Source organism: Lasioglossum baleicum, chromosome 4 (genome assembly GCF_051020765.1).
Source record: "Lasioglossum baleicum chromosome 4, iyLasBale1, whole genome shotgun sequence".
Taxonomy (NCBI): Eukaryota; Metazoa; Arthropoda; class Insecta; order Hymenoptera; family Halictidae; genus Lasioglossum; species Lasioglossum baleicum.
This window is the reverse complement of record NC_134932.1, coordinates 13,239,290-13,258,170: the sequence shown is the minus strand read 5'-3', so window position 1 is coordinate 13,258,170 and position 18,881 is coordinate 13,239,290. Positions and strand designations below refer to the sequence as shown.

Here is an 18,881-nt window from a genome sequence, read left to right as displayed (position 1 = left end):
TCTACGGGGGGCCACAATTGCAATCGATCAGGTGAGCGTCAGGTATCACACACCTTCGCAGGGGAATAATTTATTACGATCCACCGAGGTCGGCCAACAATATAAGCAATTTCGTGTGCACAATGCGCACGCCGCGCCGGGCAGGGCCGGGCCACCAATAAATATGAACAGAGTAGTAATAAATTACGCAGGACGATTAGAGCGGATCGGCAATAAATTAACGTAAACGTATGCGCGGTCTAGTGTATCTGTGATGTGTCTCTGTGATGCCAGCAATTTGGTCCTGTTTCTCTTATCGTTTCGTTTCACATTATTCCTCTGTCCATTCGAGAGAATCAAATTTTTCGTAATTTTTCTAGCGAAATAATTAGCCCGCAACTTCTAATTGAATTTAATGAAACTTTGTTTGACGATTGTTTCAATGATTTACGTATTTGTGAACAATATTCTTGCGATGGTAAGAATATTTTATTTATTCTTGTATGAGAATCATGTATTCATAATTGATAGGACTGGCACAGTTAGACGTTTTAATTGTGGCACAGTGGTTAGACGCACCGAGACTGCATTATCAACACGCTGCACCCTGATATGCGAGTGAACTTCCAGAGGGCAGCAAATATTAGAGTTGCAGGGAACATGCAACAATAATTGTTATTAAAAATTAAGCGAGATACGAAAAGATTAGAAGCAGAAGATAAACATTTTCATTGCCCGCGTGCTAAGCGTTTCTTTATTGCGGCTTTTTAATCGGTTTCTCTTGCATTCTTATATAATTTTTTATTGTTAAAATAATGGTATTGGCAATAATGATGTGAAAATGATGAAAAATCTAATTTGAAAAATAAAAAAATATTTCCTTCGAGCCGGATTTGAACCAGCGACCTATGGATTTCTCTCGAGTGACCAACCAACTACAGTCCACCGCTCTACCAACTGAGCTATCGAAGGCGATACTAAAATTTATCGTTAAAACGTAAACAACCTACTGTTCTCTTCCGCGACTTTGTCAAGGTCATCTATCCATAGCAATAAATTACAACAGCAAAAGTATTCACTCCTTTCATTTGTATACTAATTTTCTACGCATTACTTATAATATGAATTCCTGAAGTAGTATCATTTATTTAGTCAATAAAAAATTATAGCGTAAGTAAATTAAAAATTTATCAGAATAATGTTTTTGTTGCATTTAGAGCCCGATGGGACTATAATCACAATTTATAAAGTATTTCTAAATTAATCAATGAGTATCCGACATTTACATACATACGCAACGGCCGCGATGCGACGCAATGACCACATTGAAATAATGAAAATGTTAAACAAATAAAAAATGAATATGACCTAATTAAGAGTGAGAAGCGAACGTCTAACCTTGAAGATCCTCCAGAAACAAAAGCTGATACATATTTAGTATAAATGTATTGTTGTTGAAACAGTTGAAAAGTTAATCGAACGAATCGATAAAAATAGAAGTCGAATACAAAAGTGAATGATCAAAATAGGGCGTGCGCTCCGTCGACATGACAATCACGGTTTCCGTCAAATATGTTCAGGATATGTCAGTGACAGTTAGATTACGATTGACAACAAAGGCGACTGAAGGCGACGTAACTCGGAGGCAAGCATGCGAATCGTGAGCTCCGAATCACGAGACAACAGACAGACGATGTCATTGCGTTGTATCAGCATAGTAATTTCGAGAATTCGATGATAAACAGAAACGTAACCTCAAAAATCACTCACCGAACGCAGACGTTGCTGTCTCGTCGAAACACACGTTCACAATGACATCCACTGGATCTTTCGAGGGAATTAACATCGATCACTGACTTAAATCACTGTTGACGAATATTTTGTTGACACTCAATGCACTTAGACCAACTTAGACACTGTGTCGAAAGAAAAATATTGCTCAGCAATACACTCTTCTGGGTTCGATCGCGAGTGGCGCTGAGATCGACAATTAGAACGCCGCTCATAGTGTATATAGTTTATGGCTTCTCCAAGCACAAAGCATAGTTTGCATGTGCGCAGACGCGAAACTGCCGCGTGTTTTAAATAGTAAATAATTTCTGGTCTGTAAGATTTGTACGCAGTTGTATATACACAAATATCTGTTTGTGTAAGCTGAAATAGTGGACGCTTCAATAATAATTACGTGTGAAATTCACGATCGCGGTGGATCAAAATAACTTTTTCAACATTGGACCCAACAGCTTGAGTTTTTTTGAGACGTTAGAAGGATTGGTTTACTTGCGAATGTGTAAATAATTTTCTTTCAATTGTTATTAATCGCAATTGTGGAGGAAAAAGTAAAAGTTACGATTTCTAAATTTTTTATTAAATTTTTAAAGTACGATTACTTCGTACATTGTACAGTATTGTACACTGACTGTATCAGCTGTATATTTTTAGACTATGTCGGAGTGTCGGAGTGTTATCGAAATCCTACCAAAATATCATCGAAGTTGCCATAATGTTCATGGTAAGCGGTAAATATTTAGATTCCGATCACGTTCTTCTTTACCGCAGTACATGCCCAAATGAGCCAATCTCGTCGCGGAGAATTTGAATTTAGATGCGTCAGTCGTCATCAGTCGTCAGTCGTCATTTCAAATAACAGTTGCGATCCGTCGAGTGGTATGTGAAGAAATTCGGATGCTGCGGGTTATTAATTAAGAACGAAGTAGCCAATTATCGAAAAACTCACGCTGCTTCGTTCGAAACATAATTACGATAAATATGTCGGACAACATCAAGGTGGGAATCAGGTTGAAACCCATGATACATAACGAAAAGGACGAGAACTTGTCAACAGAATGGATTGTACGAGGGAATTCGATAGTCTGTTCAGACCCAGAAGCAGTAAAACGAGGGAATACTGAATTTCATTTTGGTACGTATTATAAATTTCTGATCAGATCGCAACATTTCTGTTTATTCGTTCGATTTTTGCCATCGCGTCGAGGCATATAACCTATTCACCGACTTTATCATGTGACGTCTGATCGGCCGAACCAAAAATTGAATATGTAAACATGAAACATCCGTTGCAAGTATTCGCTGTTCGACTGAATTGACATTGTTTTTGTGCTTATCATGTTCCGACCTACAGTGGGTAACGAAAGTATTCAAACGCCCTTTAAAACAAAATAACTTTTTTATAATTGTACCAAACGACTTGATTTTTTATAATCAATTGCATTGGTTTATGAAATGATATGCAAAAAAGATTTTCCAAAAAATTATAATTTACGAGGTTACATGCAAAAATGAAAAAAGCACTTTTTTATCTTTTTTATTAGGGCCCTTAATGAAAATTTAAAATATATGTTTTGTAGATCTATGTTAGTTATACACATGCTGAAAATTTCATCGAAATCGGTTGACGCAGGAAAAAACGACAAGCATCGAAAGATATACGATTTTGTGGATTTTAAGCAGAAACTGATAAAAAGTCGTGTAAAACTACGATTTTCAACATTTTTAACCGCTTGTAGCTCGTGTGTATGTTAATCGATTTTGATGAGATTTTTAGCATGTGTATAACTAACATAGATCTACAAAACGTATATTTTAAATTTTCTTTAAGGGCCCTAATAAAGAAGTTAAAAAAATGCCTTTTTCATTTTTGCATGTAATCTTGTAAATTATAATTTTTGGAAAATCTTTTTTGCGTATCATTTCATAAACCAATGCTTATAATTGATTATTAAAAATCAGGTCGCGTTTGGTACAATTATAAAAAAGTTATTCTGATTTAAAGGGCTATCGAATACTTTCGTTATCTACTGTACGTAATTTACTAATGGATACTCCTACTTTCTGCTGAACATATATGCGTCTAAAACAACATCGCAGTGATAAGCAAAAAAACTGTTATGTAATCTCAATCGCAGTAATTTCCATTTTCACTGAAAAATATGAATACAAGATAGCATTATTCTACACCCGTGCAAATCGATGTACACGTAACAAATTTTTCATTTTTTATTTCTAGATTATGTTTTCGATTCCGATGCAACCAGTCATAATGTATTTGACAGTATTGTTAAACCTATTGTTAACGCTACACTAAATGGTATTAATGGAACAGTATTTTGTTATGGTCAGCATAGGTCTGGTAAAACTTATACTATGATTGGTAATAAAGAAGAACCAGGGATAATACAGATCTGCATAAAATATATCTTTAACACTATTTCTAATACTATTGGACGTGAATTTTTGTTAAGGTTTATATTCTTTTTGGTTCGTTACGTACACTTTTATATTTCTTGGAGTACACGAATGTTGTTGTGATTTTCAGAGTATCTTATCTAGAAATAAGCAATGAAGCAGTGAACGACTTATTAAATGTAAATGGAATTGATTTGAAATTGCATGAAGATGCTAACGAATGCACAACCGTCAATTGCAAAGAGGAAGTCTCAGAGTCTTCGGATGACATGTTATCTATATTGAAAAGGGGGAATAGAAATACATGTAAAGAAGAGATTAATAGGAACCAGTGGCGTAGAGATCATAAGATATTCCGGATTGTAAGTCTAATATATTTTGATGAATATTACTCTGTATATCTTCTATCGACCGCTCTATTTCATAATATATTTTTCCAGACAATAGAAAGTCGAGAAATTGGTGATACTTCAGGAAAAGTACAAGTTTCGCAATTGAACTTGGTGGACCTTGCTGGCTTCGAAAGAGCACACAAAATTGATGATGCGCAAGAACAACAAATCGATGTGTCTCTTTTAGCCTTCGAATCCACAATTGTACAGCTAGATGAATTACAAAATGTTCAGAGGGACATCAGTCTCCCTAAGAGCAAATTAACGCAGCTACTGCAGCCATCGTTAAGTGGCAATTGTTTAATAGCTATAATATTCACAGTGGTGCCCATTTCATTGGAAGAAACCTACTTCTCTCTGTCGTTAGTATATTATTATTATAGTATTACCTGATGCAGCTATATCAGGTTTATTTTCAACGATTTTTCAAACTTTTCTTAGGTTCGCGTGTCAAGCTAAAAAAATCAAAAATAAGCCAAAGAAAAATGAAGTAACATCCGACACGTCTTTATTGGTACGTTACTCGAAACTGCTAACTAAACTTCAAACAGAGCTGCAGGTTCGTTTATTTATACTTTACGAACGCTGCAAAATTTTTGTTCGAATGATTTCCATGTATTTTACGTTCAAATTCGTTTTATTAGAGTATAAAGAATGGAAATCCATCCATAGACGTAGATAACGAAGATTCCAAGTTACGAGAGGAGTATCAAAACAATCGTTTAGTAGAGGACCAAATCCGGTTGCTTCAGAAGCAAATTATTTCCGGAAGCACCTCGGACCGTTCGGAACCATATAAATGTAGAACTAGAAGACGACAAAGTGGGTGCAACAGTGGAACGTTCAAATCGCACTTGCCTGTATACCAAAATAAATCCGGATTGCCAACGATTAAAGAAATATCGCCTGAAAAACCACACGGAAAAGGCAACATGCACTCGGTCGATGTCCAAAATCAGAGTAAATTAATCGTGTTGCACTGTCTTCTTACAGAAAATGTCTTCGCAGTACCGTGACTGGTATGTTTCACATTTTCAGCGTTGCGGACAGCACTTGCCGACTTTGAATTAGATTTGATCGAATGGAAACTGGATTCCGAGTCCAAAGAAAATGCTGGTAGTCTCGAAGAAGAGGATGTTGATGTTACCGATAACTTAACCGTCGGAGAATTTGAAGATATTGACGGCCGCGTGACGCCTGATAGACAAGATTCATCTGTACAAACAATATTCAGGTATTCGTTGCTCGTCGAAAGCAATAATTATGACGGTGGCAGTAATTTAGTGTAATTTTGTTCACAGAAACAGCACTCTAGAATCTCCTAGCACACCAAAGAAAATTCTACGCAAATATATTTTCGACCTGACCAAAGATCTTGTTGAACTCCGCGAGTTCACCACTTTAGAGAAACAGATATTGCGCGAGGAAGGCCATCCTGGCATCAATGTGAGTGTAATTAACTTTTGTTAACTATCTTACATTCCTTTATAAAAATAACGAGAATGTGTCTATCGAGTGTCTATTTTAACTAACATGTATCCAAAGGAATAGATTTGTTGAATAATTCCTCATGGATGCATCTTGACAATTTCAATAATCGTATATTAAAAATATTAGAACGCAACGTAATCTTCTACTTGACTTTTAGAACGTGGATGATCAATTGTTGAAGCAATCTGACTTGATCAGACACAAGGAAGAGGAACTTCACTTGCACTCCTCGAGTTTGATAGTCCAATTGGAAGAAGAGAAAGTGGAGCTAACGGAGAAACTTGAATTAAAGATTCAGGAACTGGAAGAAATAAAAAGTGACGTCCAAGGTCTCAAGGCGGACATAGAAAAGTTGCAACAGACTATCTTATTGCTAACAAACGAAAACATGGAAATGTCGACGAAATTGAACGCCGAGAAGGAACGCATGAATGAAGCCGAACTTAATATCCGGAAAACGATCGACGGCTTGCACGCGCGCATTTCACAGGTCATGGAAGAGAAAATCAATTTGGAATGTAATTTAGCGGTTCTAAAAAATCAGCTGCAATCTCTCCGTTCACAAATGTCGGAACCTCGCAACGACGAACAACTGCCTGTGAATTATCAGATTAAAATTGATACTTTAGTGTCAGAGAACATTGATCTAAGCGCCACTCTTGCAGAAAAGAATGAGGAGCTCGAGAAGATCAAAGAGAGTAAGCCGCTGTTGTACGATCACGAGTGTTTGTACAAAGACCAACTCGCGGCTCTCACAAAGAGGAATGAGGGCTTGATGATCGAGAACAACAATCTTTCAACTGACTTAATGGACAAGATCGAGGAGAATGAGATGTTGCAAAAGGAGTGCGACGTACTGAAGAACAAGATAATAATCACGGAGCAAGCGAATGCTACTGACAACGATGTCGAACATTTGCGATCGGAGAACCATATTCTGAAAACCGAAGTCTTGGAGTTGAAGATGAAGGTAACAATGTTATCGGAGGAGAATGCAAAATTTTCGAACAACTTGTTCGAGACTATACAGGATCTAGACAATTCGCGTAGCGAGAAATTTACTAGTTCTTCGCCACATTCGTCGGGCACGTTCGAAGAGGTGTCGTCGGAAGAAAGTCGCGAGGCCTTGTTTGAGAAAATTGCAATGTTACAGGAAAAGATCAGCGAACTAACTTCTTTGAACAAGAAGCTGAGCGACTTGAAGCTGACCACCTGCAGCCAATGCGCGCACTTGAGGAACTTGAACGACAGTCGCATATCCCTGAAGATCGAGAAGAAAATTCTAAACCGTAAAGTGGAAGAGCTACAAAAGCAATTCGATCAGAAATGCTTGGACATCGAGGCGTTGAAGTCGAAAGTCAATCAGGACCTGAACTTGAGCTTCGCTGACACATCCTTGAACACCAGTTTCGCGGACGGATTGAACGTCAGCTTCATCGAGAAGAAAGTTGACCATCTGAACAACGAGTTGCAAACGATGAAGGATGACAATGACAAGCTAATTGTTTTGTATCAGGAAAAATGCGACGAACTCGAAAAGCTTCACGATGAAGTGGGCGACTCGAAAGACATCAAGCCGAAGAAAAATATTGTTAAAGACGAGAGTAGAATTCAGAAGATCCAAATCAGTATTGATCAAGTGAGAGATGACATAGACGAGTTGAAGAAAAATAGCGTGAACTTTACTTCCATGCTGAATAAATTCAGAACGGAAAAAGCAAGTTTATTGAAAGAGATCAATACGTTGCGAAGTATTAATGAACAGCTGCAACAGAGGGTATCGGATACTGAAATATCGGCGGCCACTGCCACAGAAAAGGCGCACGTTCTTGAAGCTGAATTATTAAACATGAACAAGGAGATCGAACAGTATTCTGAGAAAGAGAAGGAGATAGAGAGCGGGAAGTTGAAGCTAGAAATGGAATTGGAGAACAAAGATATTGTCATTAATAGGCTGCATAAAACCATAGACGATTTAAACGAGTGTGTCTCGTCTCTGAAGAACGAGTTGGACTCGATGCTGACTCAGAAAAACGAATTGGCTGTTGTTAAAGAGACCATCGAGCAGAAATACTCGAATGAATTGAATTTATTGCAAGAGGAATATCAGAAAATAGATGCGGAAAAGAAACAGTGCTCGGACGCGGAGAAACGAGCTACATTGTGGGCCAAGGCGTTGGAAACGGATGTGGAGAAGCTGCAGACGGATTTAGGAAAACAGGAAAGCCTGTACAAAGAAGTGCAAGAAAAGGTTTCGCAACTGGAAACTCTTCTGGAGGAAAGCGAACTTGAAAAGGAAGTATTAAAGCAGAATTTACAAGCGCTCGAAAAACTTGTAACCGATTCCAAAGACAATCTAGCGATTAAATATAAAACGGAATTTGAAATCATAGAAAAGAAGTTTGAACAGTACACGAAAGAATCCGAGATCAAGCTGCAGAAGATTAACGAAACGCTAAGCAAGTACGTTGACGAGAACGACAATCTGACGCAAGAGCTTACGAAGCTTCGAGCCATCGAGTTAAAATTCCAAGAAATGAAGGAGAACGAGTACATGTTCCTCGAGGAGAAAGCATTAGCTAATGACGATAAGAAGGTGAAGGGAGAATTGAGCACAGTTAAGGAATCCATGATTAAGGAACTGAAAGCGTTGAAGCATAAATTGAATTCGGTGGACCTCTTGAGCAAGACTGCAAACGAAATTTTCATAATCTTTCTGCAGACTGTCATGACCAAGGAAGAGGAAATGATCAAAACTATGAAAGAACTATTCGAACAAGATAAACAGAAACTAGAGGACGAGAAAAGGCAGAGCGCTGACGCAGAGAAACGTGCCACGTCGTGGGCCGATGAACTGGAGAGGGAGACTGAAAAATTGCAGATGGACTTGACAAAACGCGAGTCAACCCACAAACAACAACAGGACAAGATCTACGAGTTGGAGCGTGTCTTGGAGGAGAACAATCTCGAGAAAGAGACGCTTAAAGAGAAGGTGGAGACGCTGAAAGTTGAATTGAACAACTTGCAAACTGAATTCGATAAACAGTGCAAAGTAGATTGTCGGCGGGAAGAAGCGATTATGATCGCTCAAAAGAAGGAGAAAGAGATGCAAGAAGAACATAATAAGAGAGAGACCAAACTTGAGCAGAAATTGAAGTCTCAGAAGGAGACTTACGAGAAGAGAATAGAGGATCTCGTGCACACCATAGAATCCTATAAGACGAAAAATCTGGATCTGAAGAGCAACATCGAAGGACTCGAAGCTAATGAAAAGCAGCTGAAGAATATTATTGACGCGAACGCGTTGGAGTTAAAGGCAAACGATCAGACCATAAATAAACTGGGAATCGAGTTGGAACAGCTTACAGAAGCCCACAAAGAAGTGAATTGTGAGGTACAGCAGACGACGTTCCGAATCGAAGAGATTTCGGCATTGTTAAAAAATAAATGCGACCTTATATCCGAATATAAGGCGAAGCTCGAAGCCACTTTGCCGGATTATGAACTATTGAAGGATCAGGTGAAGGAGCGTAAAGCGTCTATAGAACGGTATAAAGAACAAATGGGAGAGCTGAAAATGGAGAAAGAGAAGCAGATCGAAATGATCAAAGATAAACTAAATTCCGAGCAGATAAAGAACGTTGGATTGAACAAGCAGTTGCACGAATTGAACAACAAAAATATAGCCTTGGTGGAGGAGCTGGATGCCCTCAAAGGGAAATTTGAGGAGCTACAAAGTGCAAACACGAAGCTGGAGAGGAAGATTAGGAATAGCACGAGCAAAGTCAAGGCGGAAGCGGAGATGGAAAATTTGAAGGATTTAAATAAAAGATTGCAGAATAATTTGGACGGAGCCAGCAATCGTATAATAGAGCTGCAGGATTCAAAAAATAAGATTTTGAAAGAGTTAGTGGACTTGACGGGTCAGTATGAATTATTGTCCCAAGAGAATGCTGAGATCACGATAACCTTATCGTCCTACAAGTCCAGGCAATCTTCACCGTGCTTCTTACTGGGTGATGGTAAATACGATACTCTGCTACAAGAGAAAAATAAAACTGCCTTGGAACTGGAAAGCAAGAAATTATTGTTGAATCAGAGAGACATAGAAATTAAAGAACATTTGAGCCGCGTGAAAGAGTTATCTGTTAAAAATAAAGAACTGGATGAACTATTGAGAGATCGTGCTGGAGTCATACATGAACGTGAAAAGGAGATCGCGAAGTTGAAAGATAAATTGTACCTTCATAGAATAGAAAACAAACTAATCAGAGAGTTGGAAGAAAAGTTGACCAACCTGAGGGAGGAGAATGAACAACTTCAGAAGAACCTCGAGTCGTTCAAATCGAGACCGCAAATCGACACAAGGCAGATGGATGATGTGAAATTGCATAATGAAAAAGTTGTGAACTCGCTTAGAAGAGAAATCACAGACTTACAAGAGAAAGTGAACGAGTACGAGGACAGATTGGACCAAAAGAGCAGCAGCAGTGGCTCGAGATGTGTTAGTCCTGCTTTTGGAATTAGCAGAAGAAGACAAAGCAGAAATAAAATATTCAACGAAAAGAGGCAACTCGAAAATCTATCGGACGAAATAAATATCGACAAGAGCGACGAAACTTGTCAAACTTGTCAAATATTACGAAAGAGGATCCAAGAATTGGATTTACAGATTGTTCTAAAGAATGGGCACATAGCGACACTGGAACTGCAAATTCAAAGCGAAAACTTCCCTTATCATCAGAAATGCAAGGAATTGGAGGAACGTCTTCTGTCGTATCGCAATAAAGTGCGTACAGTAGGACGTTAATATGTAACGTAAGAAATTAAGAAATAAGGAATTATTTAATATAATATTCTTTTTTGTTAATAGAACGTGGATCTTGGTTGCGAGATAAGAAAACTTCAGAGGACTTTGAGTGATGTGAACGCATTGGAATGTGAGACATGTAGGAAATGGCGATTCAACAGAAGAAATCAGAGTTGTCAAACAGTGCCAGAGATACCGTCAGGAGTATTGACTCCAAACAATGGGATAGTCAATGTAAGTAAACATGGAAAGTACAACTTCATATTCGTTAAGATTAATTGCATAAATCTCGCAGGATTGCGCGAAGGTGACGAAATTGGAAAAAGAGAAGACGTTGATGAAGGACTTGTGCCGAGTACGAAACCGTCGAATAAAAGAACTGGAAGATAAGTTGCAGCAACTTTCTCACAAAAGTCCTGAATTTGATACGGAGAATGATATGATATCGTGAGGAACATCAAATACAAATTTTTCTAAACGCAATTTCTATTAGTATTGCCGCTTAGTGATATTAGATAAGGAACTATACGCGTATTTGCATTTCAGAACCAGTGATATTTATCGATCGTACCATATCTGTTTACCAAAGTATACGACGCGACGTACAAAGTTTAGCTTATCTATAGGGGATTATTTAACGATTATTTATTGTTGGCCTATCTGTTTTGTAGAAAACGCTTCGCTTTTAAGTGCATGGTATTCTTACAATCTGCACGTCCATGCTTTACTAATGTTTCTGTTTTTTTTTCACTTTAATTGCTTATCAAAGTATTCGATTTTCTGTATTTATGTGTATGACGATTAATGTCTTCTGCAGAACAGTAACAACAGTTCCAGCGAATTTGTTGGATCTCAGGATGCCAGTAAACTATAGAAGGAACATATGGAATGATTATTAGATAATAACGCGTTTAAGTCTTCCAGTGAACTGTTTAAATAACGTGTAATATTACTACCAAATCCGAGACACAACGGGTCCATTGTTTAAGTATTAATATTCCTTCCTTCATTTTTAACTTAAGAGATAATGTAAATAGTAATAACGTTAAGTATATTTTCGACGAGTTCTATTTTTGTACTTCCTTATTCTTCTGTAAATAATTTTACCATTTGACTTTTATACGGATAACGTTAAAGATGGCAACAACCGTAGCAATTTTCTCATGCCAACTTTATAGTTAATCGCGAAATCTGTGATTTCGGAAACGCTAATGTATAACGAAACGTGCCATGAATTAAAAGTTGTTAAACAATTCGTTTTAATTAAGTGCTTATACGATAAAGAAAACAGAAAATAATACAAGATCTTTATTGAAAATCTTTCAATACATTCGTTCTTACATCTAGCATGTCTTACTTACTATCAGTAACATCTAAAATCTAAATCCATTTACCTGCGCTACTGCCGCAGTCTTATCAGAGACGCACCGACGAGATACATACTATTATCTCGTAGGTCGAACATCGTCTGAAATATCTGCTTAACTTGGAATACGTTCGGTGCAGAATGTAACAATTCATGATATCGTGATCAATCTGGTTCCGCGAAGATCTGCCTTCTCAGTACTTCTCACTGACCAGAAGGCAGAATCTCCTCAGTGGCCTTCTGCACTGACGAGATCACGTCGATCCCAGTATCGCCAGATGAGGGGAATCACGGTCAGATGATGTACCCCCTCTGATGACCAGACCAGTCTACGGCACGGGCACCGTGGTCTACGGTCTTATTGTTAGTAATAATTAATAAACATATGCAAAACCAATCAAAGTAAACACTATAAACCTGTAAAGATTTGTTAAAAAATTAACAATGCAAGAAATAAAATTACGTGCACATTGAATAACTGCATATAAATATCATACTGATGTTATCAGATCAAAATTAGAATGTCGCTTTAAAGTGTAAGATTAATACAAAATGAATAGCTACTGAAACAAAATTTTTTATAATTTTATAATTAATAAAACTACTTACACGCATTAAAATAAAATAAGCGTACGTAAGGATATTTATGCTCGTGAATCTATTAATCTGTGGTACTGCCAAACTGTACTTTGCAAGTATATATTTTATCACATACTTCATTTCCAACGTTTAAATGCACGCACCATATACATTTGTAGCCTTCAACTCGTATTAAACACCCGTAGTAAAAATGAAGTACATATACCGAATATTCAGTTTTTACTATACAATACGCGAGCACGAACCTAGACAAAGAAGTCCAAAGATGTAATGTCTGTAAACAATTTGGATTAGAATCCGAGGTATACAAAGTATCTTGAAAATTATAAAAGCTTTGTATTCCAATTGGATAGAGGTTGGGAAAAAAGAATCAATTTTATTTTATTATACTCCACTTTTAACATATTAAACATTGAAAAAATTTGATGCAGTCGCAATATTCCAGACAATAATCACAATTTCAATTCAACATTACCAAACGAGGTTCCAATGAGGAAAAATAAACAGGATTTAGAGGAGCAAATGCAACGTGCTAGAATGCTAGAACGTCGTCAACGTTTCGGTTCTTTTAGGGGTCCTGGTTGATCTCTCGACTTCGCGTTTCGCTCGCGGGGACTAGCCTGATGATTGCCATGATTCGGATTTCTTTCGGAAGAATTCTTCGGCTTTGTCTTTTGCTTGTTCTTTCCGTTGGTCGCTCGTCGTACAGCGTCCTCGATGTACCGTTGATCCTTCTCGTTCATGTCCATGGGGAAGCTGGTCCTTTGGTGATCATCCTTGTAACTGCAAATTAATCAAAGTCACGCAAACTCTCCGACCCATTCTACTCTCGAAGAGTCCTCTCGGTTCCGTCTTTACAGCAAAACGCTATGACCGGCAAACTTCTCCCAGAAGTCTCAATAACGATGACAGTCGGGAACTTTATTTTACCGTGTAATTAGCATACTCGTTAAATACTCGGAACGCTTGTTTCCGTTCCATCACCGTCTGCGCAACGAATCAAAGGCGACCTTATGATTAAACTACCGCGTACTCGACTTTCTCATTTGCGTAGACGACGTCAATTTAAAAGCTGAACGGATGCCGAAAGTTCCTGGCAGCGCATCCGAAGTTTCAAGATGCCGATAAGCGCCGTCGGCCATTTTGAACGAGCCTGTTTACCAGTGCCGTATATGAACCCCGATAAATGTCGCTTTATGCAAAATTTAAATTGCACCGAGCAGTTTCTGTTGTGAACGCATAAAATTCACGGCCTACAGTTTGCACCCTGTATTCAGTTCATTTCAGAACGAACAAATTGAATTTCTTGAAAAATTACTCAATAGCAACGGCGATTTCAGACACGAACTGACACAATGAAACCTTTGAAAGAACGTAATCCAATTATCTCTATCGGGATTATTTTTTGAAAGACGATTTCTAAGATTTTCGTCGATGAAATGGAGAACCGTGTCCATTCGAAGGAAATCGTGCAGGTCTCGGATTTGACCTTTCGTATCTGAAATGTCCAACAAACACGGGGTAAAAGAAGGATCTCCGGTGGTCTTTGAGTGAAACGAACTCGGACTTAGCCACGCTTGTAAACCGAGTAGATCTAATTATCGATTAGGAAAGGGAAGTTTTTAAGTGAGCTCCGAGAAATCGGATTCGGATGCCAGAGATACTAGCCCGGACCTAATTCCCCGGTCTCTCGCGAGGAACATTCGAGTTCCGGAACAGTTTCACCGGCTGCAGTTGCATTCGTTTAGGTGGGATTGCCCAAAAAACCGGGGAAAAACGGGACTGCGAAAAACCACGTTCCCGTTTGAACCTGTAGGGGTTCTTGGAAATAAGTTGGACTGGCGATAATTACGCTTGAACAAACGCCTTTCTTCCCGACATTCGTTCAACTATAAAAAGTGGACACTCTATAGAAAACTAATTATGTATTACAAGCGAATTCTACGACGTAATAATTCTATAGAACCGTTTCTTTCGTAATGGATAACGCGTAAATGACAATTCTATGAATTTTGTCAATTGCGCTGGCGATAGTCGCGCGAGAAGAATGAACTCGTTCTCCAGTTTTTACCAAGAACCCCGGCAGCCCCGACTATCGCTCGAACCCCGAGCTACACCCCGCGCATTTAAGTCGTTTCATTAGCGGAACGCCCGCGCCCGGCGTAATGTACCGCCGAGAATGCCGGTTCAAATTTCGCGTAACGAGACGCGAGAGCTCTCCGCCAGCCAGGCATGTCGGTGGATCGCCACCCTTGTCGCCCTTTCTTTCCATTTCGAAATGCAATTTCCTTGCCAAAACGCGCAAGCAGCTACCCTCCGTGAGCTCTCGGCTTCTAACTTCCAGTCTCGACCCCGTCCTCCACTCTTATCCGCTCCTCATTCTCGTTTCTTTCCGTCTCCAACATCAATGTTGCCCTACAGTCACAGGTGTTGCAGAAATCCGATCGAAAATCGCAATCGCAACGCCAAAAACTAGGCAAGACCTCCGAGAGAAAAGTGCCAAGTACGAAGTGTACTTAAAGTGTCAAAACAATTGAAGCGACGACATTTTCGATGAAACTATAGGAGTCAAGGGAAGCTGAGTCGTTTTACCTTAGCTGACAGGTGTACAGCTTGACTATCAGTCTTTGCAGGTAGGCGTTGTCCTTTTGCACCATCTTCAATTCCGATTCCTTTTCCTGTGAACACACCCACACATCCGTCAGCCCCGATGTTCTAACTAGAGCTTCGGTTTTTTATATTTCATTTTCCTTTTCAGTCGCCCCGCCCCGCCACTCCGCAACGTTTACCCAGAGAGAAATACGTAGAAAAAGAGAGCGATGCTTTCGCAGCGAGGAAGCGTCTTTTCGATTAACCTCTCGAGCCGGTAATATCGCACAAATTAACTATTATGAAAGACTGGCGCGAGCTCAGACCTTTAAATAAAAAGAATTCAACTTTCTTATTTTCGGTGTTACAGGAGTCAAACTTTTGCCACCGTATTCGTCACGGTTTTTTATTTAAAATGACACCGAACACGATATAATTACAATTATAATTACTCACAGTTACGGGAATGTTTAGTATACTATGCGATTGAATTGTTTCGATTTAACTGTCCCCGTTGTGTAATAAGTAATAAAGAAATTAACGATGCTACTCAGGTATATTTACCGACAGAGTTTTCGTGGCAGCTCGCAGCTCCTCGGAACGCGTTTCGGACAGGTGACGAGCCGTGATCGTCTCTGTGGTTAATCGAATTAATTGTTGCCTGTCATTTTCCTCGCGCTCCATCGCCTTGTCCCACGCCTCCTCTCTGGCGATTATGGTATCGCGCAGGGTCTGCATGTCCCTCTCCAATTCATCCAGCTCCGATCTGTTCGAACACGTCGATTGTGATTGTCAAATGTATGAAGAATCAACGATTAATATCATTGGGCTATTTTCTAAAATCGGCTCAAGAATGAATTTCGTTTTACTTGGTGATGGTGACAGTGGGAGGCAGTTTCTCGCAGCTCTCCAATTTTCTCTGACATCCCGAGCACACTGCCCAAACCTGCACGCCCCTGTCTACCTTCGAAATCATGTCCGTCGTGGATGTTCCGCTCGCTTCGACGACCGGCTCGTGGTTGCACTGAAATTGTGCAAGTATTCCATAGCTGAACCGACAAAACCAGAGATTTTCGGAACTTTCACTTTCGAAAATGGTTTCAAGGTTCGTTTCAAGCGGGATCTATTATACAGGGTGAACCAAACGCGGGCCGCCGCGCCGGTTAATGTAGTGTAAAAAATTGAAGGTGACCTTGAAAAATCATGAAAAATAGAGTTGACAAAACATTTTCTAATAACAGAGTAGTCTCTAGTCTCTACTGATACCGCGATTCGTGGTTCACCCTGTACATATAAGTTGTACATAGAACTCATTCGATCACCCGAGAGAGAAGTAATGAAATGTTTTTGCACCGACTTGTTCCGCGGCTTCCTTCGTCTCGAGCAGTCTCAGCTTCTCGCGATCTAGCTCCTCTCTCAGACACACCATTCTCTCCTCGACCCTTCTCACTTCGTTGCGTTCCTCCTCCAACCTTTCGAATAAATCGCCGAATCGGAAATCATTCGATAAGGGTCCCGACGTCGCGATCATTACTCATTGTCAGTAGACCGAGAATGCTTATGCAAAAATTGTGAGAAACGCGAGCCGAATAAAATTGCCGTTCTTCCTTCGATAATTTAATGAAAAACTAAATGAATAAAATTGTGAACACGCGTGTCAGCGGAGAAGGATCGTGCGAAAATCACTGTTCTCTCGCAGTCTCGGACACTCACTTGGACAAAAGCATTTTGTTTTCAGTGACGAGAGTCTGGTTACGTGTTTGCACCACGACGTTACTGTCCTCGAGGTGCCTGAGTTTCGCTTGCATTTTCTCGAGGATGAGGGGGTCCACCACGTTCCTTCGGGTTTCCTGTCTGCAGGATGACACCCTTCCGTTTTGCATCCGCGCGTCCGGAAACGTCTGGTCTCCCCTGGCTGCGAAGAATTCACTTCCGGTCAATCGTTAACGAGCGTTGATCAGTTTTAAACATTTATAATTCGCTTGTAAGTGGACTGCAGATTTGAAGCATCCTTAGCATGTTTATCATTCGAGTAACGGTAAAATATGAAATGTGGAAATAACGGTCGTCTGACAATTCTTTGATAGAAGGATTAGATGGGGGAACCGCGTCTTACCTGCCAAGGATGTCTCGTAGCTGCTGCCTTGCGAATCCAGCGGTTTCCATCCAGCGCAGTACGCTGAAATATTTCGGAAATGTTCATTGAAATGTTTAAGCATACACTGCCGCTCATTGAAGTATGGACACTTCGTTAAAAAGTTTTTCTTTCAAAAATTATCATTCGTGATTTGTATGAAATATGTTTAAATCAGTCACTAATACCTTGTTTCCTTCAGATCTATGTAAATCTATTCGTAGTTATAAAAAAGTGGACCACTTCTAAAATCTACTTGTGGACAGTGTTGGAAGAGGCACGGAGGACTACATCGAATGAAATAATTTCAAGTGTCCTACCATGAGCGATAGTGTATTTTTGATGGTACATTTACCGGATCGGAAGACATCCCGAGAGCGAGTCGACGGCGTATAAGAGAGATTCGCGTAACGATTGTACTGTCCTTCGTAGTAGCACCTTTCCCCCGAAGGATTCGAGGATTGATGATGCACGCACGACATCGTGGGACCGGGATCTTCTCGTTGGATCGCTGGACAACGTGTTTTCTCGCGTGGTTAGCACGGGGTCTTCGATCTTGATGCCGAACCTGGGATCAACAGGTGCTCCGCGACCTGGATCAGGAGAAATTATCCTTCCCCCGTTGCCACTCACATAATACCGACAGTGATCCGTTCCGGAGAAAATAAGCGGACGTCTTTTCACCCGTTTGAAGTCTGCGATCAACACTTGCTATCGATCTTCGCTTTTGTTTATCGAGTTCCGACGTATCTTATTAGAGATCGGAGCTGATCGGAGCTCCTCGCCATATTGGGAATAAATTTAGAGCAAGTATGGCGCATATCTCAGGCAGATATAGAACCATTTTCCGAGATACATACTTATGAGAGTGCTCTGCGAGATGAACGGGGAAAGGAGTGTTTGCTCGCGTAAATTCCAGACGGATCCGTCGAATGCCAAATATGGCGGTTTTCCCGTGCAGAAATAAAGGCCCCGTCGGGGAATGCGGGGGTGGATTAGTATTAATTCTGGGGCCGTTGGTCGCCGTGACGGATCGTTTCGGCCTACGCGACGTCGCGTCGGCGTCGAGTAAATAAGCGGCGATGAAAGAGGGTGAAACGATCGTTCACAGCGGTATTCGACTTATCACGGGCGGGCGCCGTTGAATTTTACAGCTGGAACACCGCCGTGCCATAAAAACGGAACGGTGGAACGCCACGAAATTCTATTTCGTATCGTTGGCGAACGCGTTTCCCTACTTTATGCACGATTTCTCTGTGCGCGCACCCTCGTAAACCTTTTACGAGCTCTGCAAAGCGAATCGACCCGGAATTA

The 18,881-nt window shown here is 40.0% G+C and overlaps 3 protein-coding genes and 1 non-coding gene across 9 annotated transcripts in view; 1 reads left to right on the top strand and 3 right to left on the bottom strand.

Moving 5' to 3' along the window:
- LOC143208359 (von Hippel-Lindau disease tumor suppressor-like) overlaps positions 1 to 1,959 on the bottom strand; it is a 78,199-nt gene extending 76,240 nt beyond the window's left edge. The window contains exon 1 of one of the 2 annotated variants that reach the window (XM_076422769.1): positions 1,750 to 1,959. The gene's annotated coding sequence lies outside the window, so the exon portion shown is untranslated. The remainder of the gene's footprint in view (positions 1 to 1,749) is intronic. The other variant, XM_076422768.1, reaches the window with a different exon arrangement.
- Trnay-gua (transfer RNA tyrosine (anticodon GUA)) lies at positions 858 to 951 on the bottom strand. The gene is made up of 2 exons: positions 915 to 951; positions 858 to 893 (listed from the first exon to the last, which is right to left on the bottom strand). It is a non-coding gene; the product is annotated as a tRNA-Tyr (tRNA).
- Positions 1,960 to 2,468: 509 nt separating the features above from the next.
- LOC143208341 (uncharacterized) lies at positions 2,469 to 13,344 on the top strand. Of its 4 annotated transcripts, none has more exons than XM_076422716.1 (12): positions 2,469 to 2,902; positions 4,007 to 4,241; positions 4,316 to 4,547; positions 4,626 to 4,939; positions 5,019 to 5,091; positions 5,222 to 5,537; positions 5,616 to 5,811; positions 5,879 to 6,023; positions 6,226 to 10,857; positions 10,942 to 11,112; positions 11,174 to 11,325; positions 11,696 to 13,344. In XM_076422716.1, the coding sequence occupies exons 1-12, from the start codon at positions 2,749 to 2,751 to the stop codon at positions 11,775 to 11,777; spliced, it is 6,702 nt and encodes a 2,233-aa protein (XP_076278831.1). In that variant the 5' UTR covers positions 2,469 to 2,748; the 3' UTR covers positions 11,778 to 13,344. The 4 variants fall into 4 exon arrangements, with proteins under 4 accessions (XP_076278831.1, XP_076278830.1, XP_076278832.1 ...); XM_076422715.1 differs by having other exon boundaries at positions 2,470 to 2,902; positions 5,019 to 5,136; XM_076422717.1 differs by lacking the exon at positions 4,007 to 4,241 and having other exon boundaries at positions 2,761 to 2,902; positions 5,019 to 5,136.
- LOC143208356 (uncharacterized) lies at positions 12,098 to 18,878 on the bottom strand. 2 transcript variants are annotated; one of them, XM_076422762.1, is made up of 8 exons: positions 17,923 to 18,878; positions 17,550 to 17,612; positions 17,147 to 17,348; positions 16,791 to 16,905; positions 16,303 to 16,457; positions 15,998 to 16,199; positions 15,437 to 15,522; positions 12,098 to 13,627 (listed from the first exon to the last, which is right to left on the bottom strand). In XM_076422762.1, exons 1-8 carry the CDS (start codon positions 18,047 to 18,049, stop codon positions 13,396 to 13,398), a joined length of 1,182 nt encoding a protein of 393 aa, XP_076278877.1. In that variant the 5' UTR covers positions 18,050 to 18,878; the 3' UTR covers positions 12,098 to 13,395. The 2 variants fall into 2 exon arrangements, with proteins under 2 accessions (XP_076278877.1, XP_076278878.1); XM_076422763.1 differs by lacking the exon at positions 17,550 to 17,612.
- Between the last annotated feature and the right edge of the window lie 3 nt (positions 18,879 to 18,881).